The sequence below is a fragment of the Aspergillus fischeri genome, genomic scaffold (assembly GCF_000149645.3).
Source record: "Aspergillus fischeri NRRL 181 1099437636265 genomic scaffold, whole genome shotgun sequence".
NCBI classification, from domain to species: Eukaryota; Fungi; Ascomycota; class Eurotiomycetes; order Eurotiales; family Aspergillaceae; genus Aspergillus; species Aspergillus fischeri.
Genome location: NW_001509761.1, coordinates 1,058,370 through 1,076,049, shown reverse-complemented (window position 1 = coordinate 1,076,049; position 17,680 = coordinate 1,058,370). Strand labels below are relative to the sequence as shown.

At 44.1% G+C, this 17,680-nt stretch overlaps 2 protein-coding genes across 2 annotated transcripts, besides 9 other annotated features; one reads left to right on the top strand and one right to left on the bottom strand.

Moving 5' to 3' along the window:
• Positions 1-1,290: 1,290 nt before the first annotated feature.
• Positions 1,291-2,742: a mobile genetic element.
• Positions 2,743-4,391: 1,649 nt separating this feature from the next.
• Positions 4,392-4,421: a microsatellite.
• A 683-nt stretch (positions 4,422-5,104) lies between these two features.
• NFIA_004250 (uncharacterized protein) lies at positions 5,105-5,740 on the bottom strand (the record flags this gene model as incomplete). Its single annotated transcript, XM_001258965.1, has 1 exon — positions 5,105-5,740. One exon carries the CDS (start codon positions 5,738-5,740, stop codon positions 5,105-5,107), a length of 636 nt encoding a protein of 211 aa, XP_001258966.1.
• Positions 5,741-6,222: 482 nt separating this feature from the next.
• Positions 6,223-7,530: a mobile genetic element.
• Positions 7,531-12,601: 5,071 nt separating this feature from the next.
• Positions 12,602-12,623: a microsatellite.
• Positions 12,624-13,066: 443 nt separating this feature from the next.
• Positions 13,067-13,426: a mobile genetic element.
• A 723-nt stretch (positions 13,427-14,149) lies between these two features.
• Positions 14,150-15,027, top strand: NFIA_004240 (uncharacterized protein; the record flags this gene model as incomplete). Its single annotated transcript, XM_001258964.1, has 6 exons — positions 14,150-14,170; positions 14,215-14,301; positions 14,369-14,440; positions 14,496-14,613; positions 14,670-14,806; positions 14,863-15,027. 6 exons carry the CDS (start codon positions 14,150-14,152, stop codon positions 15,025-15,027), a joined length of 600 nt encoding a protein of 199 aa, XP_001258965.1.
• Positions 15,028-15,216: 189 nt separating this feature from the next.
• Positions 15,217-15,245: a microsatellite.
• Positions 15,218-15,245: a microsatellite.
• A 2,271-nt stretch (positions 15,246-17,516) lies between these two features.
• Positions 17,517-17,550: a microsatellite.
• A 91-nt stretch (positions 17,551-17,641) lies between these two features.
• Positions 17,642-17,680: part of a mobile genetic element that runs on past the window's edge.

Here is a 17,680-nt window from a genome sequence, read left to right as displayed (position 1 = left end):
CACAGTAGATGTCGGGCAACTAGCGGAGGGCGGTAAAAACGGCCAGGGAAGGCGCTACACCGGGAGGGGAAGGGTGATGGCGGCGACAGGCAGGCGGTGGTGGACGGCAGGAAAGCGGTGCAATGGGAGCCGGATCTGGCGCCCCGCTTGCCGTCTTGTAGAATACTCTTTATAGTTATATGTATCTATAGTATATAATGTAGAACACTATCGTACGAGGGTAAAAAACTATATAGTGTGATTAGTACTATAGATATATATAATAAATAATACCATTGTACGATTATAGAGGACTTAGTAGTAATGTAACTCCTATTCCTAAATACATAATAACACTCAAAATAACAGTAATACTTGTGTGAATAAACTGACAGCTGCCCACTACCCAACCTTATCGCCCAAACTCTGCAATACGGTCAAGGTCTTCCTGTTTTATGGGACCCTGGTTCCTCGTACGAACACCAACAGAAGCCAGAATTTCATCATACTCCTGTATTGCAGAAGTAATGATATCTTCTTCCTCAGTCTTTATCTCAGTATTTGCCACTGAGAATGATCGTTTCTTTGTTGGCTGTCGTACGGCAAGTTCAGATTTAATCTCAGGAGTTGGTTCAGTCTTAACCTTTGACCTCTGCTTTGGCTCCTTCTTGATCTTCTTCCTTTCTGGCTTCTCATCAGGTTGTGTAGGTAGTGGATCAGATATAGCCTGACTTGACTGAGACTCTCGTACGATAACAACATAGATGAGAGAAAGGCTGTTTGTTGAACCAGTGCGGTACCATTCTGATAGGAGATCCTCAACCTGTTGTTGAGTATCAGAACTTTGAGAGATATATGTGACCTCACTTCGAGCTTGAATAACTGCAGTTGCTAGGCGGAGTTGATCAGAAGGCTATCGTACGAAGTTGCAACTCTTGCTTATCCCATGAAGCAGGTCATTCACGATAAAGTCTTCAAAAGACTTAATCGTACGAGGCTTAAGCTTAATTGCAACTCGATCTAATCTAATATTAGTTGTTATAACGTAATCCACGGCCGAGCGGCCATTACGACCGAACGGCCACTTTTCTTCGCACCCTACTTTTTTTTGATGCATTTCGAACACCAACGCAATTAATTTAGATTATCTAGTAGCTGATTATCTAGCTATTTATTAGGACAACTTCTTCTATTATGTCCAATAGTCCAACATCCACTGCACCGTGGTGGAGCGCGCTGGCGAGTCCCAGAAGTAGTATCCTCGACCTGCTCCTTAACATGCGTATCAAGCTGCTGAATGCGATCGCGACCTTCCTGTACAGATATAAAGAGGTTGCTTCCTAAATTAGCACGCGTCCTTGCTTTTTTCTTCAATTTTCGCTCATTTTCAGCTCGTAGAACCTTGATTTCTTGTTGAAGAAGATGGTTCATATGCATTGCCATCTGTGCGGCCTTTTCAAGATGGTGAATATGCGACATAGGACTGCTAGAAAGCGTTCTTTTCCTTTGAAGACTTCTCTGTAGGCTGCGGACTTTGTGATCAAGCTGGCGAGGATTCTGAGGTGTTTGAAAAGCAGATGATATTGAACCTTCAACAAGAAGTGGTGGTGTAGGCGTACGAAGTTGAAAGGTAATTTTCTCAAGAACCCGGTCTTGATCAAGTGGTTTAAGCCCAGCTCCTGCGAAGCCATTACATACATTCTTTTGAGTAAAGACTGCTTCACGTGCGGGAGGGTATAGGTATAGGAAATCCTCTTTGTCGATGTGGTTGTTTCCAGCCACCATCATTCCCTCAACCAGTTCTCCGTACGCCCGTTTAAGCGGCCCGAAAACACCAACGTCTAGTGGTTGAAGAAGATGAGATGTATGAGGAGGCATGCAAAGACAGATAATTGCATTCGCCCTGCAGAATTCATCAAACTCTGCAGTTTGGTGACTTGAATGGCCATCAAGGATTAGCAAACGCTTTGCACCAGTTGAATGTTGTTTAGAAAAAGGCTCAAAAACATGCTTCAACCATGCAAGGCTAATTTCATCTGTTGTCCAGCCATTAGCACTATTAGTAAGCCTCTAATCTGGCGGAAGATTGGGTTCTTGGTACCAAGGTGCCTGGTGTTCTTTTCCCTTCAAGATGACCACTGGAGGTATAGAAATCCCCTTAGAGCTCATGCATTCAATGATTGTGACCCATTCACGGTTTCCCTGAATAACTGTACGAGGTCTTTCACTGCGCTCTACTGCAGTAATAACCTTAGAGGTTGTACAGAGTCCCATTGCAAAGCCAGTCTCATCAAAGTTCCAGATATCATCTTTATGTATGCCGTGCTCCTGAACAGCTTCGTGTACGGTCTCAAACCACTGTTTTATGACCTTTGGGTCCTCCTGCTTCGCACGTTGATATGTAATTCTTCGATTATATCGTGTACGTAGTTCAGGACGGCGCTTTGTAAAAGAATAGGCCCAGTTAATTCCAAGGGTCGCAGTAGAATCTTGTGTACGTTCACGAAGCAAGATCTGTCCCATTTCACGCAGAAATCTCGGCTGAATTGAGAAGCCTCGTTTATCTGCATCAAGCAATTTCTTGATAAGAGCTTCTTCTTCAGATATTGTCAATTTATGGCTATTGGCGCGTGTTTCTGAGCGTGGCTTTCTTCCTTCAAGGCGAGCGCGAAGGGTAGTACGGGATACTTCAAATACACCAGCAGCTTGAAGTTTTGATTTGACTTTTTGCTTTTTATATGCAGAAATAGCCATCTGCATACGGCTTCCTTTAGATAAAGGCATTTTACATAGAAATAATGAAAAACTGACGCGTATTGGAATGTTGATTTCGAATATTTTGATGGTTGCGGAGAAAAGTGGCCGTTCAGTCGTAATGGCCGCTCGGCCGTGGATTACGTTATTAATATATAAAACTAGGATTGATAACATACCAATTAACTTGCAGCTTGAGGGTGTAAAAAACCCATCTTCACCTTTAACCTGTGTTAAAAGGAAGAAAGCAGCACTTGCACTAATAGTAAATCCAGGAGTTGATTCCTGACTTCCTTTCTTCGTACGAGTAATTGCAGCTTGACGTAGTTGTTCTGCCCCATGCGCACGATTAAAGAGGGCAAATTTTGGGGTGGCAAAGACTGTTGTTGCTTTTGGTGGAGATGGTGAGTCTGGAATTTGAATAACCTCAGAAGTAGATAATAAAGAAGAGCGTGTCATTAGACAGGAACCACAGGATAAAGCATCATGGCGATGCCCTGTCTTTGGACAAAAGGGTGTCCACTCAGGGGATGCCATTAGGTGAAGAGTTTTTTCAGTTTTATCTTTTTTTCAGTTTTGTACGAAAATGGTGAGATATTTATATATAACCTCTCGCACGACTTGCTAAGAGTACTCTGAGTATATTAAAGAGCGGTGTATTAGTGTCCTTTATGCAAAGTTAAGATTCCACTTTACTACTACTAAATAGGAAGTTCAATACCATTGCCTATAGAGAAGAATTAATAATAAACCATGTTCATACAAAGCTAGGTTTCTACTTATTATTAAATAACAAGTAAGAATCCAGGGATAGTACCATATCATGGAGCAGGATAAGCAATTATGGGTCGTACGAAGATAAATTGATAATAGTCATTACTCATTAGACTCACTAGTAACCTGTACTTCCTCAATTTCCTGGCCTGGATTCCAATTAAAAGCCCCAGTCGGCCTTTTTGATAGGCAGAGAACAGGCTCAAGTTGTTGTTGGATATGCATTAAAATCCTCGTACGGAGTCCCATATAGACTTCCCGGTAAGGGGTAAACACATCTTCATTTAGAAGATGAACAGGTGCCATAGGATTAAAGTTCATCTCCTCTAACTGCCTGGTTACCCAGTTATAAGTCACTGGAGGGAGGTACTCATCAGGATCTATCGTACGAAAACTATTAGTATATAGTTATACTTTAGGTAGAGTACTTATAAACTTACCCCATTCTGCAACATCCTCATGCAACGTACGGAGAAGATCACGATCAAACTTTAGACCATGATCTTGAACACCCTCAGGAGGATAGTGATAGTTCATGAATGGCTTCCCATGTACTAGGTGTGGACGAAGCTTTTGTTTGCGAATAGAATGATTATTCCATGTTCGTACGAATGATGTGATCTCAGTTCGAAGAATTGGCATATAGACTGCTAATAAGGCAATCTGATCAGCAACTGAGTCATGAGAGTAAACACCCTGCTCCTGAAGAGTATGGAAATAATTCTATATTAATATTAGCATGATATGTTTCGTACGAGAAGACATAACATACTGTCGTGGTCTACGCAAAGGTAGGTACCAGTATGGTGTGTTGTAAGAGTCTACTTTGCTATCTCTGCTACTGTATCCGTAGATATAAACATGCTTCGGTAAGGTCAAGGCTGGTAAGCGCTGTCGGGGTAAGCGCTGTCGGGAATACCAGCATGATACAGTATGGAGATAGGAGACACGACACATACCCTCCATCTAAATAATAATCCTTTGGTTAATTGAAGCCACCAGGCTTCAATCCTTTGATTTGATGTACTTGTGCCATAAAGATAGCATTCAGAAATTGTTATTTCTGGATGCAATGATCGCTGAAGCTTATGATGAGCTTCTGCTAACAGAACAGTTCCTGTGCCTCGGTCAGATCGTACGAATCGAGGTTGTAGTTGAGCAACCTCTACAACATCAAGAAATTGTCGTAACACACTGACTGCCGTACGAGCTGTAATTCCAACATATACCCAAATAATATAGCGGGAATATGCATCAATAGCAGCATAAACCTCAATACCATATGATGCAAGTTTTAAGTACCCATCAATTGACCAAATAAAATTTGGTCCTGGCACAATATAAGCACCTCGATGTCGCTGTAGGTCTTGGAGTCGTCTTCGTACGGCAGTTGGTGAAAGTTGACGGTATAATCTAAAGAGGCGATCCCTAAGAAAATATAAATTAGTAAATATTAGAGCCTTTTATTGGTGACCTCACGCAGTCAAGATGGACAGTGTGTGTGTAGTTTGGCCGCAACGGGTCACCTGTCGCTGCGGTCTTGCGCGTAAACGCGTTAGACCGTAGCGTCAGAGAGGGCCCAATGACCCGGGCCAAACTAGGATGGTGGAGGGGACGGTGGTGGAACCGGCAGAGATAGCGGAGCTGGCGAGCCTGTCTGAAATTGGTGGTTGAGCTTGTATAAGACCGACGCGTTCGTTGTGAAATACACCCTGAATGCCTCCGAGGTCCATCTCCCAAGAGCCTGAATCTGGTCGTCAAGGATTCCACTGTCATGCGCATGCTGCGCTGCACCCTTCCGAAAACTGTGGCCTGAGTAGCCGTCCGTCCGTAATCCGAGTGCTCTCAGCTTAGCCGATAAGGTAGAGAGGAAGTTGCTGCGACTAAATGGTCTTCTGTGGAAGGAGAACAATGGGGCGTTAGGTCCTCTGGGGTCGAGAAGGAGCAGCTTCTGAAGGGCGTCGACCGGGCATGCCCCATCTCCTGTTTTGGCAAGAATGATCTGTACTCCTTCATGGCGGCGATCCGTCTTACTCCGCTTGAGTGTGAGTTGCGCATGGTCTAATGAGGAGGAGAACCTGATGTCTGAACGCGTTAGCTTTGTTGATGAGAAGATAGAGGATGTGCCGAGGTCTTCTCTCTTGTAGGTGAATTCTCCGATGCGGAGGAATCCAGCAAATGCCACCCGGCAGGCAGTTGCGAAGTTCAAGTTGTCTTTGAGGTCTGCAGTCATCTCTGAGGACTGTAACGGAAGTGTTGCTAGGCCTGATGATAGTTTTGTAATGGCCTCACGCGAAATGGGCTTTCTGACCCGTACTTTGGTTGTTGGGCTGAGTCTTCTCGCGCCGTTGACGAGACGCTGAAAGTGTTTGTTATCAAAGAGTTTGTCGTTAAGGAAGTTATTGACATGGTAGGCTCGGAGAGCAGCTAAGTCTGCCAGTGCGGTATCTGGCTTGATTGCTTTTTGGTTAGAATTACCAAGAAGTTGGGAGGTTAACCACGAGATCAATGACTGTTTTGACGCTGGCCATGCTGGTAAGTTTTGTAGCGCGCAGTGTCTCTTGTAGTTACGCTGGACGGAGAGGTAGACGGAGTATGTATTAGCGCTGAGTCCGTTCCAGAGCAGTTTTAGATGGCCTGCATTGAGCTGATGAGCTCGCGAAGAGAACCACGTGGGCGGTTCAATACTGAGAGGTCCTGCCAGTGGGGACAAATATTAGCAACTTCTTGAAGATTATTACGGGAGAGCGCATCTGCTAATGTGTTTTCCCCGGAGGGGAGCCAACGTGGCACAATTTGGATGTCTCTCGCCGCCGCTAGGATAAGCAGGCTCTTCAAAGGCGCATTGGGCGGACCATGAAGGAAGCCTTTGCTTAGTCCCGTGTGCGCTGTGGAGCTATCCGTGTGGATAATAAGAGTGTGATGAAGCCAATGGTGGCTGAAGAGTAGGAAGCCTTGTAGAATGGCGTCTACTTCAATGGTATTGATATGCGCATGTGCGACTTGAGCAAGGGCCAATGTGGCAGCATTGCATGGATGAAGCTGGTGACAATGGGCCAGCCAGCAGTCTGATGTAGACTTTGATGAGAAGAAGAAGAGCCCCTGGCCTGTAGTGGAGGCATCTGTGTAAAGATGCGTGATGTTGCGGCGGCAGGGGTCAACTAGGAGTACGCCGTTGAAGAGAGACAAGGAGTCCCTCCACCATTCCAGATCGTCATGTACCTCGTAAGGGATACGGCGGCGCGTGCGGCTCCCACGTGGGAAGATGGCCTGAAAGGTGTATAGGGACTGTAGCCTTGTTCTTCCAAGCCGGACCACTCTTGAGCAGAAGGCTAGTAAGCCTGTGAGGCTCTCTGTTTGCTTGAGGGTAAGACTCGTTGCGTTGAGGGCAGCTGCGGCGTCCAATGTGGCGTGGCACAGCTTCTCTTGTGGCAGACGAGCTTCCATCGCGATAGAGTCTATTTGGATTCCTAGGACTGTAACGCAAGTCCCTTGCTCGTCCTTTCTTGTGTTGCGAGGGATGCTTAGGTAGTCGGTTACCATGTGGTAGACTTCGTCGAAAGCACCTGCAGGATTGGACATTGAGGGAGAATGTGTGACAGCGATGAAATCATCTAGATAATGGTTGATGTAAAATACGGGAAGGAGGCACTGGAGTATCCAGTGGAGAGCCTCTGCGAAGAGGTTGAAGAGAAATGGAGCTGTTGCCAGGCCAAAAGGGAGGCAGCATTCGACGTAGGTGGAGTCGTTCCACTGGAAGGCTAGGAGATGCTGGTTGTCCTCGGCAACGGGGACTATTCGGAAGGCATCCTTAATGTCTCGTTTGATAATTGTGCAACCAGGTCCTGCCTTTATGATTTGGTCGTATATATCATCGATTTTCATGTATTCGATAGCTGACCAGTTGTCTGGTATGCCCTGGTTAACGCCTCGCCCAGGGGGCCAGGATAGGTCATGGATGCGGCGCCATCCCCCATCGTGCTTGGGGACAAGTCCGATCGGCGAAACAAAGGAAGGTTTAGAGGCCAATCTAACCCGACGGAGGTCAAGGTCCTCTGCTAGCTTTCCCGTGATAATGCTGGGTTCGTGTATATAGTGGTTGGTGGAGTAACAAGAGTGTTTCTTGCCTCTGTAGCTGATCTGGACGCCGTAGGTCAGGATGCCGGCAAGAGTTGGTCCGAGATCGCCGGGATAATGACGAAGGAGGTTGCGCCATCTCTGTGCATGAAGCGGCGAAGGAGAAGGCTGCAGTTTCGGGAGTTCTGTGTTGAAGACAGGGTATTGGGCAACTGTATTGGGCCTCGCTGGTTGGCCAGAAGGTCTTTCTGTTGGCGGTAAAAAGTAGGAGGCTGTCCCGGCGTTTTCTCTCCTCACCACTCGATTTGCTTGCTATTTTTTCTTGCGGCAAGACGAGGCACCGTGCTCGCTTAACCCGCATGCTGTACATTCATGGTGCCTCTTGCAGCCTTCCCAGAGGCACCCCGTCGTGTTGAACTTATCGCAAACCTCTGTATTATTGTTCGAGGATCTGGTAGACCTTATATGGCGAGGTCGGGCTGCTGAAGGGTGTGGTGGTGACTTAGCTGGTAGAGTGAGGTTGTGGCGGAGATATTTCTCGCGAAACTGGGCCGTGACTAGGTAACTGTCTGTGGACAGCTCTCCGACCACGGTGGTCTCAGAGATTCCACATGGGTAGTGGGACAGTCGTAGGGAGCAAGAGAGATCTTCAACTCAGAAGCTAATAAGATCCCCAACATCGAGGCTCAACCAGTTAGGTTGAAACCGTGGCTGTCCGTCGCTAACCCTAACGTGAAATGTCTGGTGTTCCCCAAGGGCGGAGGCGGTTGGGGTCACTGGGACCACGCTAAGATCAGCTTGGGCGAAGTGCGCGCGGAGCGTGAGGATAAGGCCTATGATGAAAATGATCATGATGACAGGCTGGGTGGTCGCTTAATGATGACCTCAGTAGGCAGTTATATATCACTGAGATAATTCAGAAATTACAATATCCCGTTTGCGACTTTCTAACTTTTGACACCAAATAGGTCCAGCGGCAACAGCTGACTATTTTTAGAGCCTAAACTACTATATATGCATGGTGCACACATGAGCCCACCAAGTTAGCAAGCAACAGAAAATGTCCACCCCAGCGAACAGAAAGCGAGCATTAGAACGGACCACCTGCCGTTAGGAATTATCAGACCATCTGAGTATGTCTTTCTAGACTGTCGTCTTGTATCCCCCACACTAACATATAAGAAAACACGCTCTCTATCTCAATACCCCCATCCAACATACGGCTCCATCCCCTTCCAAGCGACCCCTATAGATGGCAGTATAGTGAGTGCTACAGTCACATATTCGAGAGGAACCTTAGCGATCTCTCTACCAACAATTACATTGAAATTCCCATGGCACTGCGGAATTGCTATATCTGGGCAGTGAAACACCTCGATTATAATGAGCGAACACTTCCAGATTCACATGAAAAAATCGCAAACAGGGGACTTCAAGAAGAATTGGACAAAATGAAAAGGGAACGAGATCGTCTCCAAGGTGAAAATGAGCAGCTCAGGAAGGTTCTTCATCTGCACATCAAAAGGTCAAAAATCTTCTGCGTCTCTATGTCAAAAGCTGAGGAACAAGCACGTTCAGCGGTTAGACAGCTCAAGAAGGCGTTGGATCATGATTATAGGACAGCATAATCTCCTGTATTTATATCGTCCAAAGCAATACCATATGAAAGAAGCAATTGAGTCTCAGAAGCAGCGAGCTTTTCAGATACACGGTTCAGTGATGCATGAATATTGGCTACAGCTCTTTTTGTGGTAGAGGAGAGCAATATGAATACATTCAGTAGCGCATGTTGCTGTGATGCCAAATGTAGCGTATCCTGTATTAATTAATATACTTCGCTTCGCGCACATCACTGAATAACTTCATCAAAGACACATGCGCCTCCTGATGAAATGTAATCTCCTGTTGAAGACGCCCAATTTCCCGCTGGAGGTCAGGTATTGTTAAAGCAGGGTGAAGCTTGGACTGCTTCAAATAACTAGGTAGCCGTTCAACATTTACAGTTATATAACCGTTCTGCAAAATAAAGTGGTCAAGAGCAGTGATTTCTGGGATGTCTATTATGCACAGAGTGTAATAAAGAAACAGAGCAGATTCCCATTCTTCTAGATAGACATGGCGAAGATTTAAGTAATAAACCACTGCCACTCCAAAGCCCGGCCAGTGGGCACTTCAAGAATGCTCATTCGACCCTTCTGTACCTTGGTACCACCAACCTAGTTTTGACTGGCTCCTGTAAATGCGATGGTGACTCAGAGCTGGACCTTAAAATCAGGAAGTCATCATTGGTTCTAGTCCGTGGATGCGCCAGGGCCTGTTCATTTATAGTTCATGATCTACAGCACCATTTCAACGGGCCTCACCTCTCTGATAGCAGGTACATCATCATGTGTCTTGAAAATCCATTGATGGTTCATATTATCAGTCAAGACTACCACCGCGCTTATGTCAAACTCGTTGCAGAGTTGGCGAAGTTTGCGGAAGACTGTTCGGCGCCGTCAGCCTTCCGATGATTTGGACGTTTGTAGTTCCATGATGAAGAAGAGCGGTATTACTCCTTTGCAATTTTCTATCATTGTGGAAAGGTGCACATGAACTAAAGAAGAAGCTAGACGGAGCACGACCTCACTTTATATATTATTTAGTTGTCGTGGTGGCGCCCACGAATGTTAAAAATGGCAAGGCAATATCGTGGGCGCTTCTAAGGAAACCTTTCCTGAAATTAGTATCCTTAATCACCCACGAGTTCAGCACCAGATGCAACCTATATTGAGGGACAGGCGCCTGAGAATTGTATTGGAGTCACTAACAAGATCCAAAAATAGCTCTCATAATGCCCGCGATCTCTAAAAATAAACAGAGAACTCGGCCAGTCTTTCCTTGCCCATTATATATATTCTCAGGAATCCTCGCTACCAAATTACCAAAAACAAGAAGGAAAAATGAATCCATCTCAATTATACGCATCTGCCATGGGTGGTATCATTATGTGGCTGCTGGTGTCTCAAATTATCCGTGTATGGGCCCAACGGCAACACTGGCCGCTGGGCATTGTCCGGCTGGGTAGATACCTCTACCGCAAATTTATTTTCTTCCTACTCAGGCACCTTATTTACCCCCAAGTATTTCGTACTTGCTCGAGATACTGGGTCCTATTATAATCTATCTACTGGGCAGGAACGCTTACCTGCAACTTCATAAAGACTCATTCTCTACCATCAATAGCGGCTCGTGCTGGAAACCTTGCTGTTCTTAATTTTGTTCCCTTGGTGTTTGCCGGCAGACTGAGTCTAGTCTCAGACCTGCTAGGTCTGCCTATTCCATCCTATGTTGGCATGCATGGGACCTTTGGCGTAATGACCTGCATTCAAACAGCCCTACATGCCACCCTCACCATCCGAAATCAGGGGTGGTCACCGGAGCACCCGGCCCAATTCTATGGATTATTGGCAAGTAAACTGTTGCTTTAAAATAGCTACGCTGACGTGAGCAGGCACTTTCAGCGTTCTGCTTGTCTATCGCGCTTCTAATCATTCGGGGATGCCTCTATGAAGTATTCATCAAGATGCACTATATCCTTGCTCTGACGGCATTGGTTGCCGTTTGGCGTCACGTACGCCTCCAGAGGCTTTTGCCCAGATATACATGGTAGTTGGCAGTGGCATCCTTATCGGGACCACTTTGCTGCATTGGGTCGTACTCCTTGTGCGGAATGTCACCCTTAAACAATTTGGCTCAAGAGCTCAGGTTCACAGGGGTGACGGCTGGGCTTAGATAGTCATACCTGTCAATAGGCCCTTTACCGTTCATGCTGGCATGACAGTCTATATTTGGATGCCCGGGGTTAGCCCCTTCTCCATGTTTTACAGTCATCCGTTCACAGTGACATGGTGGGAACTGAATGAGCAAGGCAAGGCGACGAGCATTTCCATTCTCGTCCAGAAGAAGGACGGGTTTACACGGAGCCTCATGGATCATCCGGGCAAAGAGTTCCTCACATGGATTGACGGGCCATATGGTGAACGGATTGACTTGTCGTTGTACAACAATGTCCTTCTAGTTGCGTCAGGAATGGGAATAACCGCCCAGATTTCTTATATCCGGGAACTGCTCAACCAACGCCCCAAACGTATTTTTGTGGCATGGGAGCTTGACGATGAATGTGAGTGTCGCTTCCCATTATGATTTGAAACTCTCTAATCATTACCAGCCAATCTCGATTGGGTCTGTCAGTGGATGGACCAGCTTCTTTTGCAGGACAAAGAATCCTATGTACATCTCGCCCCGTCTTATCTGAATCCCTGTGCTAATGGTAACCAGATCCTCCGGTTTGGCCTTTATTTGCCCAGTCATTCAAAAAGTCCAGAGCATCCGGAACCTTGGAATAGTAAACATGATCGCATCTGGAAGCTGTCTGGAGAAATAGATCCTTGGAAAGTAGTATCAACGGATTTCTGGCGCCAAAGTGGCACCTCTCTCGTGACAGGTAAATTCTCGCAAAAAGACAGGATTCTCAGACTAACTCTACAGTCTCTGCGAACAAACGTATACGAAAGGGAATTACTGAAGTTATCCAAACCAAGATGGAGCATGTCGTTGATCTTCTTGAATTGCCTTTCCAACCAGAAAACCCTCAGAACCACAGACAGCAGAAGATGATCACAGAACGAGTGTGATTTAGTTCAGTATCTGTGTTGGTATGTTGTCGTTCATTGGTTACAGATATTCTGCCGAGGAGATTCGAGCATCGAATTCGATGGCATTGGAAGCTGCAGTAAAGGCTGATTCATTAGCCTTGCTGTTAATATGTTGGCCAGTAGCACAAGTTTATCTTTTTTTTTTTCTGTCATAGTTAAACTGAATCACTCGTCAAGTACTCTCGAAGGTTCTTATTTTAAATGAGATAGTTTTATTGGGGTTGCCTCACGTAATGATCACACTGCAGATTAGGCTTCAAGGTACTCTCAGGCGATGCTGGTATTCTGCCTCCATAAATGTCTTCTGTCTGTGATGGGGGTTTGATTTGATTTGATTTGATTACTATTTACTGTCACTAGGCGGATCACGTGGCACACGTGACCTGCGGCCTCCCAAGGGGCATCCGGACGTGCTACCTAAGCAAAGACTCACTAAAGTAAATACATGCTTGAAGCAACAAAGCTGGACACTATGTGTTGGAAAAGAGTGGAAGAAGCACCAGGCGCTACCCTGGCCTGGACTTCTGAAGGTGAGGAACCTGCTTTGGCTACCTTCAGTTGAGTGGGAGTGCCTTCCCCGTTCGTCTAGGTAGAGGCGTAGACTGTTGCACTATTCAGTGCTTGAGCGGCCAGTTTGGGCATATATCCTTGAAAAAGGATGAAGCTTGCACGATGCGGCTGAACTCTTCAGCCCCAGCAGCTGTACCTAGTAGACAGTCAATTGTTCCTGACGGGCTGCCTCTCTTGCATTTCCATCTATCCTTCCAGCGCTTCCTGGTGTGTGGGCAGAAGAAGAAATGGACAGGTGACTTCTGTCTCTTGCAGGAGCAGGTTGGCAGGTAGTCCGCATGTTGAAATCTTTCATGATATGCTGCAAAGTCCCCGTGACCTGTACGGGCAGCTATGAGCCTGCCCAGGACCCAGCGGGGGAGCTTATGTTCTTGGTCACGACTGCCTTTTGTATGAGGTCTGATGTCCAGGTCACGGTAGGCCTGAGGTGCGCCTCTAAAGTATGCCGCGCGTGTATCTGCGCGGATCTACTGTTTTACCTCCCGTCTGAGGAATGAAGGAGAAGGGGGGATATCAGGGCTGGCTATTGAAGCACCTTTCTTTGCCAGCTTATCTGCCCGGCACGATTCTCGAATGAAATTGGGGTCATGATTTTCCATGCTTTGTAGCCGTAGTGCTGTTAATTTGTTAGCTGAGCCCAAGGTCATTCAGCGTATCCTTACCTCTAACTTCAAGGATTTAAGAAGCGGTCCAACTGATTCGTCTAGGCTTCTATTCTTATAGTTTACGTTCCCATTATCCTCAGTTTCCTCAATTTCTGCATTCTGTATTGCCTCTTGAACTAGGCTTAACGACGTTTGACCGGCTTCTGAGTCAATGGTCATCTGTCGAACGAAAGCACGAGCCATTCTGTGTGAACAGTAAGACGTCAAATCTGAGGTCTGTATGATATCATGCAGATTGTAGGATAACTAGCTCACCTGTCATCATAGAAATGCTTGTCTCAAGATATTTCTTTTGGCGATAGTGAGGGGCAAGGAGGGGTTCTGGTGCCCAAGCGTTACTTCTACATTATCCGCAACTTGCCATGTGTGCAACTAGGATTATTACTAATCAGCAAGCTTGAATAGCAAATGCAATCATAACAACGTGTGACTTGGGTGGTTAACTTGCTGGGACGCGACCACGTCGTGGTTGCAGATGAGTCGGGGTCATTATTTGGGTCGCGTGAGTGGAGTCTGCTTATGTAATTACCTGAGCAATCATGTGATACTCGCATGACACTTTACCTTCCCGAAAAAGATTTCATCACGCACAACCACTTTCAAAGCATTTACAACGCCCTCATAAAAATCCTCATGGCCTCCCTTGCCACGAATGTAAGTTTTTATTAAGAATCAATGAATAACTGATTCCATTGCAGACATCTAATTTTCTATTTCGGAAATGGTATATCAGATATTTGAGTGAGGTGGCTGACGGTCGCCTCGAGCTGCCCCCCTACAAAGAGGTGAGCCTTAATTTTACCTTGCTTAAATATCACCTAAATGGTTTCTAACTGCTTAAAAACTGCTCAGAGGGAGGATGGCTCGTTCAAGATCTACTACGGAGAGCTCTTCTGTCGGGTGCCGGACTGCTCGAAGTCGCAAGTATGGATCTTTAACTAATACTCAAGTATTTGCTAATCAGTTGTTAATCATTTAGAAAAAATACACCGCAACCAATAACCTTCGCACTCACCTTGAAACTCATGGCGATATTAAATTGCAGGAGGGAAATAGTGGTGGCCGGGTGCCCCAGAAGACAGTCGATGAGGCTACAAGTAAGTGGTTATGAAGTTGCTGTAAGCTGATTACTAAACACTTAGCAACTGCTTAGAATGGTACAAGCGGTTGTTCTATGCGGTGGACCCACAGGATGGTGGCAGAGCAAGTACTTCTGCAGATACTCACCTTGTTTGCGCTATGTCTGTTGATACAGGTACCCCTTCTTTACTAGTAAAAAAAGATGGCACTGTAAGTAATATTTGACTGCTTTCTAACTGCTTGATCAACTCTTACTGAATACTTAGGTCCATGTCACAAACATGCGCAAGAAGGTTGCTGAAATGGGGCGCAAGGTTCCTTGCAGTTCCTATAGAAATCGCAATGATTGCTGCAAGGATATTAACAAATATGCCTACTTTGTTCTTTTTGATTGTGGTAATATCACTCTGGAGCCAACAAATGGAAACTAGGCGCCTGTGTGGTCTCCTGTGGATGAAGCTTAGGGTGGGAAACTGATTATTAATCATCTGTTAAGCAGTTAAAGAGCACTTCAATATCATGGCGGTTTTACATGGCTTCCTTACTTGAAGGTTCCCATACTGGAATGGAACTAATAAATAGTTAGTAAATAATTAATATCAAAGGGTTCTGATTGTGTCTTTTTTTTTTTTTTTTTTTTTTTTTTTTTCTCTAAAAAGAAGAGTAATTCAGAAGGCCTGTAAATATATATTATAAAATTCAGATACATACGTAATGAATTTAACTAAATACTTTCCAACTACTTAATAATCACTTACTAGGGAATAATACACACACATATATATAATAAAAGTCATTGTGATGGAGAGATTGATGTCAATTATATATAATGAATACTTGTGCCATCTTACCACTTTTAAACCACTTGTTAATCACTTTGCTGAAGTTCCTAGATTCAAATCCGCCATTCCATAAGATCAAGCTCCAATCTCTTGTTTTTAAGCTATTATAAACAAATTTCCTCCTCTTACTTTCTAATATCTGCTTCTTTTTGTTTGATCTCTGCTTCAAGCTTTCAAAGCTCAAGCTCCTAGCACCTCTGTTCTAAACTCATAGCATTCACCAATGCAACACAGCGAAGGTCATGTGAAGATCTTATTAATCTAACAAGCTATTAAGTAATTAACAACCATTTATCAAGTACTTATAAACTTACTCATTATCACCATTCTGTGAAGAAGATTAGGAGCATGATCTCCTGGTTCTTTAAGGCGATTGACATCACTGTGAAGCTGATTGAGTAGTCTCAGTACTATGAGATGAGGTTGACTGTTGGCGTTTGCGGCTATCTATATTGGTGAGTGATTATTAAGTAGTTAGTAACTGGTTTTGAATAGCTGAAAGTGGTTGATTTTAAACACTTACTTTCCCAACTCATATAGCGAAGATAGTTGGCTTCCATATTTGATGTTCAATATGAATGATGCACATTAAACTATCTGAAGTTATTATATTAAAGAATGTCATCTTTGTCCAACTTCGCAGAACTAGATATTATTAGTGTTGGAGAATAAAGTACTCTATAAGTGGTTGTTAAGTGCTTGTACTTACTTTTTAACCACTTCAACCAAAGTTAAATACTTGCCAGATGCATATGATTTTTGATAGGACTGTTCAACAGCATTTGTGTGATTGTGTAAAATATTAAAGTAATAAGGTTGAATTTTGGAGCATGCTTTATTCAACCCTGCTTTGATAATTATACTCTTCTTTTGTTTTGCCCAGTTCTGAACATTGACATCCTCATATTCTATAAGTAGTTAGCAACTACCTGACAATCACTTAATAAGTGGTTGGATACTTATTAGTAGGTCAAGCAAGGTATCATAATCAGCCTCAGATTTGCAGTCTAATAGACTCATCATACAGCTCCAAAGAGAGGAACCTTGATTTGTAGTTCCAATAGTCTTCAGAATTAACCATTAAAAATGGACTCAGCAAAATATAATTATGTATTACAAATGCCATGTCACATCTCAATGCTGAGGGTCAATTTCAGAAAGATATTGGCCAAGTCCTAAGTACTCAGTATATACTTGTTACTTATTAACTGGTTAATAAGCACTTACCCGTATATTGTTTTAAGTCCATATCAACAATAATACCATGTATTCCAGACCTATAAATTAGATCAAAAAGCACTGGCTGCTGAGAAACTTTTTAGATCAGATTAAAAACTCATTTAAAGAGTAGATAATATCCCTCAGTAGAATCTTCACTGGTAAAGACTCATAATAAGGTGATAACTAGTTAACAACTGATTAGTAACTAGTTTCTAATTACATATGTAACACTCACTTTTGCACTAATCTGATAAGAATGTTGCAAAAAGCACCTCATTCATTTTTTTAGATCAAATCCACTTGTAAGACATGTCCACTTCAAAAGAGGGAAGACAAGATAGAAGCTAAATCTATTCTCTAAAGCCACACAGAACCATGGTACCCTGCGAATCATAATATTACTCTTGGATGTAATCCTAAGTACTAAGTAAGTGTTAATAAACCACCTTATAAGTATTCGTACTTACGTTAACGTGTTAGTCGATGTTTTGAAGAAAGAGAAGACCATTAACATCTTATCCATTAGGATAGGAAAGTAGACATTGTTTTTGGATGATTGCGGCAATCTGGTCTTTATTGCAAAAGGCAGAGTGAATCTCTGCTAATATAGAAGCATTATACTGCCGACAAAATGCCTCAAGCTGTGGATTGTGAAGAAACTATGCTAAGAACAACTAGTTAGAAATCATTTCTAAATCACTTACCAGATACATACCTGTTGTCAAACTTGGGTCTCAAATTTATTAAATAATACTTTTTACCCCTTGTAAGATTCTCTCCGGTGCCTTGCTTAGTGGTGGTGGTGGATGCTTATGCACACCATGTGATGTGAATAATATATAACGTAATCCACAAGCGAGCGAGACACCCAACCGAGCGAGACACTCAACCCCTGAAATCTTACAACCACCACCGAATCATCATCAAATCCAGCCTTTTGTCCAATATGGCATTAAATCCAGCAGATTCAAGCATCAGATTAGAAGATCGCATATCTCTTGCAGTCAAAGCATATAAAAAT